This window comes from Acanthisitta chloris, unplaced genomic scaffold (assembly GCF_000695815.1).
Source record: "Acanthisitta chloris isolate BGI_N310 unplaced genomic scaffold, ASM69581v1 scaffold16047, whole genome shotgun sequence".
In the NCBI taxonomy this organism is placed as follows: Eukaryota; Metazoa; Chordata; class Aves; order Passeriformes; family Acanthisittidae; genus Acanthisitta; species Acanthisitta chloris.
Window position 1 is genome coordinate 18068 of NW_008681098.1, and position 14501 is coordinate 32568.

Consider the following 14501-nt stretch of genomic DNA (forward strand, 5'->3'; position numbering starts at 1 on the left):
AGTTCCTTGTTAGAATAGTTATGATAATTGCTGATTCTCAATTATACTGCAGCTATATTGGGATTATAAGACAGGACAGGCAGTGATTAGATCCATTTGTTTAATTGCTGCTTAGTAATTTCTACCCATCTATTACTTTACAGTATAACCATTCTTACCATAGTTTAAAATACAAGTTGTATAGTCTAGTTCAAGAACATAATTTTTTTAGGTAGAGGTTAAAAGAACCAGCCTAATCTTGAGTCATGAAAAATGTTTATTCTGATGTTTATAGCTTGGTAAGATTTATTCAGTGAACATAGAATTGTGTCCATTTCTCCTATCACAGAATTTAACTCTATGATTTCTCTGTGCATGTTTAGTACCTCTTTGATACCTCTTCTTAGTTATACTCAATGCCTCTTCTGTTTTAATTGCTGAAGTTTTTCTTTTAACTTCATTTCAAAGATTTTGGGGATGGGTGTTAATTTTCAAAATAATTTTTTAATTTTTCTAAATATTTTCACCTAGCCTAGTAAGATATCCAGGCATGCCATACTTTGCTTTTAAAAACTGATAGCTTGAGGTAGTGATTGGAAGTTGGTTTGCTACCTCCAGTGTTTTCCATTTTATCCTCTATAGGGGATCTGTATGTGCTGCCTGTGAACCTTGTCAGGTTGCTAAAAAATGTAAAAAAAGTAATGAGATTTTAACTTGTAGCATTTTATCTTCTGTGGAAATAAGGGTTTGTAGATACCTTCCTTTTTTCGTTAAGGCTTTCCCATCTGGTGTTCTCTTGGTTTTGTTTTACAATACCAGAATGTCTTCTTAAAGCTTCTTGGCCAGGTTGCTTTCTTACCTTGTCACTTTCTGAGCCAACACCTCCCTTACAGCCCTGTTCACTTGTTTTCCATCCACACCCCCACCCCCCCACCCCACGTCCTTCTCAGCAGGGTTGCTCTCGATCTGTTCATCCCCCAGCCTGTACTGATACCGGAGGTTGCTCCAACCCAGCCTTGCACTTGGTCTTGTTAAACATCATGATATTCCCATGGGCCCTCTTCTTGACCTTGTCCAGGTCCTTCTGGATGGCATCCTGTCCCTCCAGTATGTCAGCTGCTCCACTCACCTTGGTGACAAACTTGCTGAGAGTGCACTCCATGCCACTGCCTATGTCACTGAAGATGACATTAAATAACACTGGTACCAGTATGGACACCTGAGGGATGCTGCTTGTCTCTGATGTCTGCTGGGACACTGAGCCATGGCCAGAACCTTCTGGATGTGACTGTCCAACCAATTCCTTATCCACCTCACAGTCCACCCATCGAATCTCTCTCTCCAGTTTAGAGAGAGGATTAGGATGTTGTGGGGGACCATGCCAAAGGCTTTACAGAAGTCCAGATAATGACCTTGTCCCCTGATGTAGTCACTCCCTCATAGAAGGCCGCTGGGTTGCTCAGGCAGGACCTGCCCTTGGTGAAGCCATGCTGGCTGTCCCAAATTGCCTCCCTGTCCTCCATGTGCCTTAGCATAGCTTCTAGGAGAATCTGCTCCATGATGTTCCCAGGCACAGAGGTGAGGCTGACAGATTGGTAGTTCCCAGAGTCCTCCTTTTTACCCTCTTCAAAAATGGGTGCAGTGTTTGCCTTTTCACAGTCACCAGGGACATCACCTGTCTGCTGGTACTTCTCAAAGCAGTCATGGCACTGTTTGGTGCAAATTGTGTACCTGCTTTATTCCAGCGCTGCTGCCCGGAACCTAGTAAGAGGATTCCCTCTTGGAGTGGCCGCCCCATCTGGATGGAGAAGATGGTGCTTTGCAGGGTGAAGGTTCCTCACACCTTTGCTGTTCACTCTTACACTCGTCCCACCATCTGCCAGTATTGCAAACGGCTGCTTAAGGGTCTTTTCCGCCAAGGGATGCAGTGTAAAGGTAAACATTTCACTTCCTGCTGCAGTGATAAATTTCAGCAAAGGTCTTGTATTTAAAACTGATTTTAACGTAGGTGGTTGTGTACTGTGAAATAGGGCAGTGTAATTACTGTAGTACAGGATACTGGTTATTATCCTTTGGAAGTATTTTATACTGGTAGGTGCCTTTCCTGAACCAGCTTAGACTTTGTGAGCTGTATGGTTTTTAATATAGCATATGTGAACATGCATGACTTCAGTTCTCAGACTCTTCCATGCAGTTCCTGAGGCATGACTATGACATTGTTGATGATCTTCTGGCTCTTTATTGTTGGATAGTGCTGAATGGTGAATCAGCTTTGTTACAGGGAACAAAAGTCTAGTGATGAATCATAAACACTAATATGGAAAGGACTTTCCATTTCTCTCATGTGAGTTTGTCAAACGTGAGTACCAAATGTTAGCATTTTGAGAGAGGTTGCTTAATACATTTTTCAATTTGCTTCAGTAGAGGAGAGAAAAAAGTTGTAAGCTTACCTCTGTGGTAATTTTCTGTTGAGTGAAATACTACTTTCTCATGTAAGTAAGGAAGTAGTTTTATCTTTCCTTTTTGTTGTTATTAATTTGCAGTCTTTGTAGTCTGTTTGAAGTCTGCATCCTGAACTGTTTGTGATATTTCTTTCTGCTCAATGTGTCTCTTGGATACGTGTAACACATAAGTAATGAAGCCTGAAAAAGATGCTTTGCAGTTTTAGCATATAGATGGATGCTGCTGACAATACACAATTGCTATGACTATATCCAGCTGAACAAATGTGGTTACCACATCAGTTTCAGGGAAGCAAATGACACTGGATAAAAATAGCATTGATGTATGGAAAATGAGCCTAGAGAAATGTTACGTGTATGCACAAAAGCAAATGTATCAATAGGCCTCTATTTATGCAGTATAATCCTATTCTTATTTTTAGTGTATCAGGACTTATATCAAACAATGCAAATATTTTCATTGCTGCTTTTTCCTACAGATTCTTCAGGGTTTCCCACCAACTTCTTTGTGCACATTCCCAAAGTTTGGGGTCTTTCAGCAGTCTTATGCTCCTCAGTACCCGTAAGAGCTCTGGATTTCTTGATTTCATCCAGGCTACTGCTTGGACTCTGAGGATGCTAAGGCTATATTTGTGGTAATGAATTAAATGTGCCCAGAAATGTTCCTGGACAGTGAGGTCAACTGGGACAAAATGATCCGTGTTCATGAACAATTTTTCTTAGCATCCCTGCCTGGTTGGCTGTATGCCAACTGCCTGTTTGGCACAATTTCATAGGATGCTCTGATTTATGAGCTAGACCTTGGAAATGTTGGGGACTGTGCTAAAGCTGTGGGCTCAAAGTATGCTAGGGGATGTTTCTAGCTATTTACTAGACTAGAGAGTTGCATTGCAGCATCTAAGAATGTTTTTGTATGTAGTTTAATTTATTGGGATAGACACAGTCTTCCAGTTCCCTGACAGGACTTGAAATGTCTGTTTGTTCCAGTCCCCTTCAAACTCCAAACAAATGGCGAAGTCACCATATTCCATAATTTGGGCTGGAATCAGTGCTATGAAAAAGACAGCTCGTGGGTCTCCTAGGACACATCCTTTTAGGCACTCAGAAGCTGAACAGTATTGTGTTCTGCTCCAGAGTTTGGCTCATCTGCTACTAAAAATGGAAAGATAATGGTTTTTCTTTTGTCTGGGCTTAAAAGGAAAACACAATGAGCTTACTTTGTATATTAAAAGAGGCTAAATTATCCGTAAGAAAAGAGTTGTGGGGACAGTAGGGAGTTTGGAAATTCATGGTGTTGATAGAGTTGACAATTACAGGGTTGCTAATAATAAAGGCAGTTCCTGCTAATACCACTAATGTATGCTGGACTTTGTTCACTAGGCTGTATCTGACACCTCAGGTGCAGCAACGGCCCATGTCCAGGTTACATTCCATCTCCATGTCAGGCCAAATTGGGATATAACATCATTCCGTCTGCCCTGTGTCAGCAGGCAGAGATGGAGCTTCTGTAATCAGCCATTTCTTTAACCTGAATGATAGGGGAGCTGGTCTTTAGGATTTACTGCAGGACATGCATGCTCTGTGATATAGCTGTGTGTTCTTAGAGGCTCTGATGTCTGCAAGGTGGGCAGCAGGTGGGGAAAAATGTTAGAGATGATACCTTTAAATCATATGGCAATGGAAAAAAGGATGTGGAACAGATGAGAAAATGGGAAAAATTACATCATGATGGAAAAAATAGCTACAGAGAAAGCTAGAGAAGTAGAAAATCATTTTGTTGTGGAAGGGGAAGTGCTGACATAATAAATAGTGGTGGGGCAAATCAACATGTGTCATCAGGACAAGATTGTTAATCTCCTCCTGGAGGTGACCTCATTGGCGCTGTCTTCAGTTCCACGCAAATGTGTGAATCTGAGCTGAAGCTTGTGTTGGAAGTAGTGGATGGTAGAATGTTAGTGTCTGAGTAGGAGTGAGGTTCTGTTTTCACGGGTTTATTTATCTTCTGTTTTAGATTGCAGATTCAACTGTCACAAGCGCTGTGCGCCTAAAGTACCTCGAGACTGTCTTGGAGAGGTGATTTTCAATGGAGGTAAGATGAGAAACGTGTTATCAGATACTGACAGATCTTCAGAGCCTGAGCAGGATGAATTAGCATTTTGTTCTCTTATCTTTGAATATGTTGCATGTTTTTATTGTCTTAGCGGCTATTTTTACTTGAGGTTGCTGGAAATGAAAAAGATTCCCTCTAAAACTCTGGTGACTCAAATTTTACTTGTCAAGGTCAGTATGCTTTGCTTGATACTACTGAAGGGAAATGAAAAATGAAGAAGCCATCCCAACGTACAAAATGTAAACATCAGTTGTGATCAAGCTGCTCATTGTTCACCATGAAATATATATTTTAAAATGTTAATATCTGAAGACAAGTACCAACTTTTATGACTTTCTCATATCCGTGATTATAAGTGGCTAGAGTTAGCCCAGCAGTTTGAGGTGAAAGAGAAAGGAAAGCCCAAGCCAAACCAAAGCAAAGAACCCCACTCTAATTTTTAGAAATCTCAACAAAGTAGGACTGTTTTATGAACAGACCTTAGAGAATTAGAAGAGGAATGTGGGGAACAGTTTGTGGAAGAATGTTTAGAGTCTTATTCTTGTAAGTTTTAGACCAGTGTTAAGCTGATGAAATATGGGATGGATGAGCAGATAGAAAGGTGGATTAAAAACTGGTTGAATGGGTGAGCCTAGAGGGCAGTTATCAGTGGTATGAAGTCTAGTTGGAGGCTGGTAACTAGTGGTGTACCCCAGGGGCCAATACTGGGTTCAATTCTGTTCAACATCTCCATTAATGATCCGGATGATGGGGCAGAGTGTACCCTCAGCAGGTTTGCTGGTGACTGTAATTTATTTTTTGTTCTTTCTCTTAGTCTTAAATTGAGCTTTCATCAGATTAAAAAAAATTCCAAACATAAAACCCCAAGCAAAAAAAAGCCAAACCCAACGAAAAAGCAGACTAAATATGAAGATATTTTTGTGTCTTAATTCTTAGTTTTCCACAGTGCAAGTTGTGCAGCTTTTGGAAACACTAAATTTCTGCCAGCAGAAGATCAGATGCGAATAAGATCTGTTCTGCTTTTCTCTTTTCTCGCAGTACCACAGCTCCCCTTTTTTCTCCCACTTCTGTTATTACAAGACTACAAGGGCAGTGAGAGCAGAATTGGGTTTCTGTTGGCAGAGAATTTCATTTGCACAGGAATAATTCTGAGTCATCTCTAGCCGTCAAAAGGTTACTTTGTCCTGATTACTTGTGTAACAGAATGAGATTTAGGTTTAAAGCTTTTTACTCCCATTTCATTCAGTATGGTTCATGTTTTAGTCGGGTCTCTCTTGCCTTGGCATTTGGCAAAAACAAATTGATAATGTTCATTAGCATTGTCTAGCAAAAACTTGAAGATTTTTTCATGTTGTGATTGTACTTTTATGTTTACTTGCATATATGTGAACTGACAGAAAATTTTGTGGGTTTTAGGGAGTTTTTTCTTTTTTTAATTGTGTTTTGAAATAATATCTGAATCATGTGTTGTTTCCAGAACCTGCTAGCCCAGGTCAGGACTTAGATATGCCGATGGAAGTTGATAGCAGTGAAATAAACAGTGATGGTAGTAGAGTTCTAGATGATGCTGAGGAGCCCTCTCCTCCAGAGGACAAAATCTTCTTTATGGATCCATCTGACCTTGATGCAGACAAAGATGAGGAAGCTGTCAAAACAATTAGGTAAGTCATGAGGTGGATTTCTTTGCTCTGGATGTACTTTGCTCAGTATTGTCAGTAAAACATTTCCGATTCCCCCAGTTTTACTGCTGTAAGTGGTTTTTTCATTTGTGGGTAGGTTTTTGTTTTATTTTAAACTTGAAAATACTTAGTAAAGTTTCCTTGTCTCAAGAAAATATGAAACATAAATTAAAAGAATATAGTCTCTTCTAACTGGAAAAAGTGTTGTTCTATGACTGTTATCAAAGAAATGAAACCAGATTGTCAAAGCATGGTGAAACTTATGGCTTAACAAGGCTAATACATGATTGCTTAAGGCTTTTGTGACTTTAGCCTAATGTAGTTACGCATATATATGTGTGGACTTAAAAGGAATTAGTTGAGACATTTTAATATTCGTGTCATCATCTATATGCATTTTGGGCAAAGGTTTGCTTTATTTATCTTGAATGTGATTTTTCTCAGGTCTTTTATCCAATAACTGTTACTTAGTTCCTTAAATCAAGTTTGGTCTTTTTACTTTCTGTATTACTCTGAATAGTGTCATCCTAATTTTCTTAGTCATTCTTAGTAGCATAAGAGCAGTTGTTTTAGGTCAAGCTGAAGGTCCTTTGTAGCTCAGGGCTTAATAGTGAATTTGTGAGGAAGAGCATATAATGATACCTTCCCAACTTTCAGTGATTTATAGTTCAAGGACTTCCAGAGCTGGAAGTAGCATCTACCTCTAAGTAGGATTTTCCCATTTATTTCTAATCAGATTTGAAGCAATTTAGTTTTTTTGGCATATGCTGCATGCTTTGGCAGCCAGTTCTATAGTGTAACTGTGTGCTGTGTTAAAGCTTTCTTGCATTTGTGGTTTTGAACCTACCTTGTGATTTTGTGTGTTTACATACCTTTCTGGTAGTGCCACATGTAGCAGCTCTGGTGTTAAACTTAGTGATCAACATGTTTAACTAATGACTCTCAGATTATCAGAGGTTGTCAGACCCTTGTCTGCACTACAGTTAATATCCCTGAGCATAGATAGAATTTTCAAGTTCAGTTGTGATTTGTATTAACCACAGCCCTGCTTCTAGTTGAGAGTATGTTAGATAGGGACCTTCATTAGTGACAATATTAAGCAGCAGCATAGTCAACTCACACAGACAAGAGAAAATAATAGTTATGCTGATGTTAATTATATTTTTTTCTGCAATAAGATCATCAGTCTCAGCAAATTGTTTTGAGGAAAGATGATTTCTGTAGGTGTCCTCATTTCAGTGAAGTGGTTATAAGTACTGCAATACTTGTCCTAGGGGAGCTAGTGGGAGCTCTGATGCCTTATCAGTTTCATCCATCAGCTAAATTTGTATGGGAAGAAAAGGTGCCTATTCCTGAAAATTATTGACTAAATGTGTAGTACTGGTATAATTTCAGTACTGTTTTATTTTAATTTCTTAAATACTGAACTATTGTATCTTTTTTCTTTTTTAGTCCTTCAACAAGCAATAATATTCCTCTCATGCGAGTTGTACAGTCAATCAAACACACGAAGAGGAAGAGCAGTACAATGGTGAAAGAAGGATGGATGGTCCACTATACTAGTAGAGACAACCTGGTAAGTGACTTTAGTTTCTTCCTACTTTAAGTTATTTATCTAAACCAGTGTGTTTTGTATATTTTATTTTTTATTTAGATATTCTGATTTATAGGATCATTTGAAAGAACTTAGTTATGATGTTGATTATAAAGAGGTGCAAGGGAGAAACTAGTTTATTCAAAATCCTTCATGTGGTGATTGAACAGTACTTTTCTGTCTCCCCCTAAGAAAATACTTTTCCCTTCTCCTTAAGAAAGAGAAGCATCTCTAAATTGTCTCAAATCAATTGCATGTGTAGCATTTCAGCTTTCCTGAGATGATAATTTGGAGTAATTTGCATATGTCTTTTCTCTCTAGCAGTTGAACTAAATATTTGTATCATTTTTTTATTCTACTCCATGAAAAGGTGGAAGTCATTATAAAATGCTGAGTACTGAGATGGTTGACAGCAAATAATCTAAGTGTTTGTAAATATTTGTGTATGGATGTGGGAGCCCTTCATTACTCTAGCAATTCACTCCAGCTAAAAGTAAGCATTATTGAACACCACCCCCCAAGTCTTGCTATTCTTCTTGATGTCAGTGGCATAAAGAGTTGTGGCTTGATTGCATACACTTGGGTATGCAAGCATCCTCCAAACAAAGTGCTACCAAATACAGTCTCTTAATTGAACCTTCTTAGGCAAACTCTTGATTTTGTGTATTGAGGAGGAAGACAAGGAAGAATAACTAGGTTCCTCAGTGTTGTCTGATGGGAGGATGTGAATCCTCTGGTCTTTTGATAGATGAATGACAAGGATGAAGTCAAGAAGTTCTGAGATCTCATGGGCAGCATTGTCATGTTGAGACTGTTCATGAAAGGCAGTGTAAATACTTTTGCATTCTTCATCTCTGTGGCATCTGATTGAAGGGGACTTCAGAAGTTTAGAGAAGCAAAGTTACTTAAGTTCTGCTGGAATCAAGCTGAGGGGTGATAATAGCTCAGGCTACTGTAATATTTTCACTTTTTGTGATTGCCTTACAAAACATTTGAAAGTACAGTTTTCTAATACCTAGATGTGTTTATCACAATCCACAAAAGTAGCTAGCATGTTTCAGATGAGATTACAGCCAAGGGTTCATAACAGTCACAGTTGGCTGGGGAAATATTGAGGCCAGGTAGCAGATGTATGTGGATAGTTCTGGTGGAACTGCTCGGGGCAGACCTGGTATTCAGCTCTGATAAAATCTTTCAGTACAACCAGTACATTTTTCTGTGGACTGTTTTTGAACGTCCTCTTAGAACAGTGATGAGATTATGTACCTTATTTTAGTTTGATTTTCTTCATCTGCCAGTCTGGCTGCTACCTTGATGACATCTACTGAAAACAGCCTTTTAAATGAAGTGGAGTATTTTGACCCAAAGCAAGGTATCTTCAGCCAAACAAGATCTCATAGAGCTTCCTAATGGGAGGAGACTTCCGTATTAGGCATTACAACATCGGCTATTTCCCTTGACTGCTCTGTTCTCAGCAATGTCAGACTGTTTCCTATTCCTGAGACAACTTGGACTTTCTTCCAGTTCCAAACAGGTTCATTTTAACATCAGGATCTGTGTGCTTCTTGCAGACCCTGGATAACAAGATATTTCACCCTTTAAAAGTATCATCATTTTTATTCTTTTCCTGACCCTGAGCCAACCCTTTCTCAGAACAGGGTATGGGCAGATTTTGAATCCCTGAGTAAGTTACCAGCCTGTTCCTTAATTCTCCTCATCCAGGGTCTTTCCTGATTCATGGTTTAATGAAGAGCACATATATCCAAAGGGCAGGTTTATGCTTTCACCCATTTTCCATTCAATTCTCTCTGGGAACTCCATTTAGTTCAATCCATTCATGACCTAGCTTCCTTTATCTGACTCCTGTAGGCTGTCTTAGGTTCCCCATGACTGAAGGGATTTAAACTCTGCTTAAATATGATAAAAAAAATAGCTCTGCTTTTAATACGACTATGTTTATATAACATAATAATATGTCAAATTTTGTCATCGTAGATCAGAGTTCAAGGTCTTGGATTTTTGTCATAGAAAAATGGAAATGGGTTTCTAACTATATGAACATGGCGCGAGCAAAGTATGTTAGATTCATACAGGCATATTAGCTTTCTAAAAGCTTCTTTGTTTTGAGGAGTGTTCTTCCATTTAAGATTACAAGACAGTTATGTGCAACAGCTTATTTTTGTTGCTTTTTGGTGGAGAAGATATTTCCCCTTTGTGGAGACTTCCAGAAAATGGCTAATTAGTCTGTCTGCATTCCCCCCCCCCCCTCCATTTGAATCTCATCATGTGTCTGCTTGGCCTTGGTGTGCCTTTGACCACCTGGATTCTGTATTGGCCAAAGAATTAAGGACTTGTTAGGCTTGCTCAGTGCTTGAACCTGTGCAGTGTTGGTATGAGGGCACAGGGGAAGTCAGGCTCACTCCCACAATAGTGACTGACTTCAGACAATTCAGGTTCTGTGAGCACATGCACCTGGAGTAAAACTAGGTAACTGTTTTTTTCCTGTATGGTATAACTACTGTTGTCACTGCTATTACTGTAAGGTAAGTGATATTCTTCCTGGTTTGTGGAAATAACTTCTGAGCTACTGCTTCAATGAAAAAAACTCTTTGTTACCAAAGTTTATTTGTGATTTCTATAGTCTAAGATGCAACTGCAGATTAATGTTAATTGACTATCTTGATAATTTAAAGCATTTCTTGTTTAAATAATGAGATAACAAAAGCCATGTCAGTGATTTAGTCCATGTGTAATTGTACTGTGCATTTTGTAGAGGAAAAGGCATTACTGGAGACTGGACAGCAAATGCCTCACACTGTTTCAAAATGAATCTGGAACAAAATATTACAAGGTAATTAATGCTAAGTAATAATTATGTTTAGCTTGATTTACTCAGTGCTTTATAGATCTGAAATTTACTTATGAGCAGTATAAATATTGTCTCCATTTTCCCATCTCTTTTTTTAATCAAAACTGTGACCAAGCTGATTGTTGGCCAAAGCCTGTAAGTGAGAAGGACCAAGACTAACTCTGAGAAGTTGCTTGCAGCTCGTGTTCTAATCCCCCTGAGTATGTCTCTCCTTACATTTTGCATGTACTGTTCTCCTGAATTACCTGTCATATTAAGCTTTCCTCACAATTCCCAAAGAATTTCTTTGGCTGCCAGTCTAATGAAGGCTAGGACTTTTTTTGTTCTGTACTGAAAGTTTGCACGCTTATGTATTTTTATTTCAAGGTTCCCAAAATTCAACTATTCCAACTGAAAGTTGCAAGATTTAGAGGAAAATTTACTGTGCAGCCTGGCATGTGTATGAATGAAGCTTAGTGCATTGTTAAAGTATTGTGTTCAATGGTGGAATATTCAAAAAGTGTGTTTGAGTGTATAAACAGGATTTTTCCCTTTCTTGTCTTATACCTTTAGGTGGGGGTCCAAATCTTGCAGCTTCTTCCTTTGTAACATCTCTAAGATCGAGCCTTTTCTCTGTATACCCAGCTAAACTTGCCCAGATCCTTTTCATCCCTATCCTGACCAATGCAGTCTCTTCTCAGACCTCTCTGATACTTGTATTGCCCTGTGCATTCAAAACAGAGCTGGTAAAATATGTTCCTTGCTCGTTGCTCCGTTATGTCTCAGCTTTTAGTCCTTTGACTTACCCTTTTGCACCCTTTAACTGCTTAGATCTCAGGTTGTTTGTCTTTGCTGTTAGAATCATTCACTGTTTTTGCCTTTGCGTTTATCTGCTCTTCATCTGAATCAGCTACTGTCTCTTATCCCCCTAATGCCACAGCCTGGTGTTCACCTGCTTGTTCACTGCTCTTGCAAGTGACATGCACCTGCACACCTTACCATGTATGTGGAATGTCCTCCTCCAGCCAGTGTGAACTTGCAACTATTTCTTCCATCAGTTCTGTTCTCTAGTACTGCTTGTATCGTGATCTTAAACTGACAAGGCAGAGGGGTCAGTACTAATTGTTCATATCTGTATGACAGAATCTTTACCTAGAATGAATTAGATAGATGAAGCAGTGCTTATTGACTCGCTTGTATAACTATATCCTCTTCTTAATGTTGTCTTGTTTTGCTTTTTTCCTTGTAATGCTCTTCTGTAGCTAAGTTGTATTAACTACAAGGGGAAAATAGTCATTGTATAGTTTTGCTTCATTTGTATGCATTGGCAGTGTGTCTCATGGTGAATGAACTGTGGTGGGCCTGAAAATCTCTCTAGGCTTGTGTAGAGGAACTCAGAAAACTGTGGGTGGGCAGTGGTTGTGCACAGTTCAACATTAGTTATGAAGCTTGGTGTTTTGGTTTTGGGGTTTTTTTGACATACTTGCTTTGATTTCTTTGCAACGCTTTCAGTTTTGAGTATTAGGATATTAAAGTATTATGTGCGTTTTCATTTTTTTAATGTTTCATATCTTTCTTCAGGAGATTCCACTTTCAGAAATTCTCCAGGTGACTCAGCCTCGAGATTTTTCAAACGTGGTGCAGGGCAGCAACCCATACTGTTTTGAGATCATCACTGACACGATGGTGTACTTTGTTGGCGAAAACAATGGCAGCAGTCATCACAGTCCTGTGCTTGCTGCCTCTGGAGTCGGACTTGACGTAGCTCAGGGCTGGGAGAAAGCCATTCGTCAGGCTTTGATGCCAGTCACTCCTCAAGCTAGCATTTGCACTGCTGCAGGACAAGGAAAAGATCACAGTAAGCAGGCAGACAAGGCACTGTTACTCCTATGCTGAAGCTGCTAATGGTAGCATTTCCTTTCAGAGAAGTGCTTATTTAGAGTGAAGTTTTGTCTGTCTATTCTCTGCTGAATTGGGTCCATAATTTTCCACAAGTCTCTAAAAAGTGACACTCAGGTTTGTGGAGGGTGGGTAAATCCTTTCATCTGCTGGAGCAGGAAGTGGTGAAGAATCAGATTCACAGTATGAATGCACATTGCAGAGCTTTGTTTGTAGGAGCAGTAAGAACTCACATGTAGTTGTTGGATGTAGAAAGGGCCATAGATTAGACATTTCTAATAAATGTAAATAAATAAATTAGATTGATACATGTAGTCTGAAAGAACTAAATTAGGATCCTTTTTGATGCCATTCCTTATATATAACTTTTTAAAAATTCTGAGAGATGTCAATAGCTAAGGAGAAGAAAAGGGAGTTAGTGTTGCAATGTGAATACCATTGATTTTGGATAAAACTTTTGCTGAGCTGTGGGTAGCAATAAAAAGTACCCTGTTCTTCCCTTTCTGCACCTGCCCTCACTTTCTTTTTCTGGTATAGTATTGTATTGAGGCTCCAGCAAACTAAATACAGTGTTCTTTCTCTTCAGACCTCTCCTTGTTCCTTGCAACAACGTTAATTCATATTCTGATCTGAGATTTGTGGTCTCATTCTTTATTTTCCTTTCATCTTCCAGCTACTTTTGAATCTTTTGTTAGTGAAATTTTGTCTTACAGGAGATTCTTTGATTAGTTTCTCTGTCTCTGATACCTCTGCATCAGCAACAGTTAAAAACATGTAAATGCTAGTCTGAGGTAGAGGCACTTCTGCAAATACAACCATGGTCTGAAATAGTAAAGTCTGACTCTCAGGAGCCCACAAAGTATCTGTTCATCCCTCTTCTTCCTGCACATTGCAAGCTGTGAAATGTTTCCCAAAAGCCTTTAAGAAAACTAGACTTCTAGTTAAGAAAACAAAGCCCCAAAAGTGTCAGGTATCTTCTTTTAAATGAAAAGGCCAAAAGGAGGAGGGAGATGTTGCCAGTGCTTGAAATACTTGCAGCAGCAGGGAATTTGTTGTGTAGTCTTTCTGATCTTGTACCTGGTGGTTGGTGTGGGATGTTTCTGAGCTGAAACGAAAAAGAGAAAATTGGTAAGCTGGTATAGATTGCATATTGAATTGTGGTGCTGCTTGTTTCTTCAGAAGTGATAACGTTTCAGCCCTTACTCTTACACATTTCAGACACTAGAAAAATGGATTTATTTGGAAGGAGTAGTTCAGTCTTTATTTACCAGATATTTTGAATTATGTAGCCAACTGTGGAGAAGGGTTCAGTGTATTCTCACTAAACAGGTTCTAAAGCTTTATCTTCACTTTCTCGTTACCTTGCTGCAGTTTGTGTTTACCTTAGGAACTTTTTGGTCTGACTTCTTACTTGTGTTTTCTTGTGTTCTGTAGTTATTCCAATACAGACTTGACTATAGTCAATAATCATCAGATGTTATGCAAGGCATAATCTGACATATATATATATATATGTGTCAGACACAGCATTCAGAGTGTCTTTGAGGACTAGTATTTGTTACTGTCTTAACTCTGTGAATTCCATTTTTGAGATAAAGCACAAGTGGCAAAAATCAGATAACAGACATTTTCTTTGTTCTCTAAAATTGTGTTTTTAAAGCTCAAGGCTTTAGGGTGATAAAGGCTCTTTTCAAAGTGTCAGTAAATCTATAGTGTATTTTCTATTCATCTTGTAGATGAATTTGTTTGGAGTTTTGTAAAGTTAACATAACAAATGATAGGTGTCCATTTATCTCAGATGCTTTGCCTTGGTCTTAGAAGTCAAAGGAGAAGGATGTTCTCAGCCTTCCATGGTGTATCTTGTCCATGCATCATAATGTTATTCCCACAATGAAACTTCGTGTCAATGTCTGCTGCAGGCTGAAGAATT

At 38.9% G+C, this 14501-nt stretch overlaps 1 protein-coding gene across 2 annotated transcripts in view; it reads left to right on the forward strand.

Moving 5' to 3' along the window:
* Positions 1 to 14501, forward strand: part of PRKD3 (protein kinase D3) — a 38925-nt gene that overhangs the window by 15037 nt on the left and 9387 nt on the right. For both annotated transcript variants that reach the window (XM_009077974.1, XM_009077975.1), the window contains exons 5-10: positions 1725 to 1914; positions 4453 to 4530; positions 6029 to 6212; positions 7683 to 7806; positions 10598 to 10675; positions 12254 to 12530. In XM_009077974.1, coding sequence (XP_009076222.1) covers positions 1725 to 1914; positions 4453 to 4530; positions 6029 to 6212; positions 7683 to 7806; positions 10598 to 10675; positions 12254 to 12530 — 931 coding nt within the window. The remainder of the gene's footprint in view (positions 1 to 1724; positions 1915 to 4452; positions 4531 to 6028; positions 6213 to 7682; positions 7807 to 10597; positions 10676 to 12253; positions 12531 to 14501) is intronic.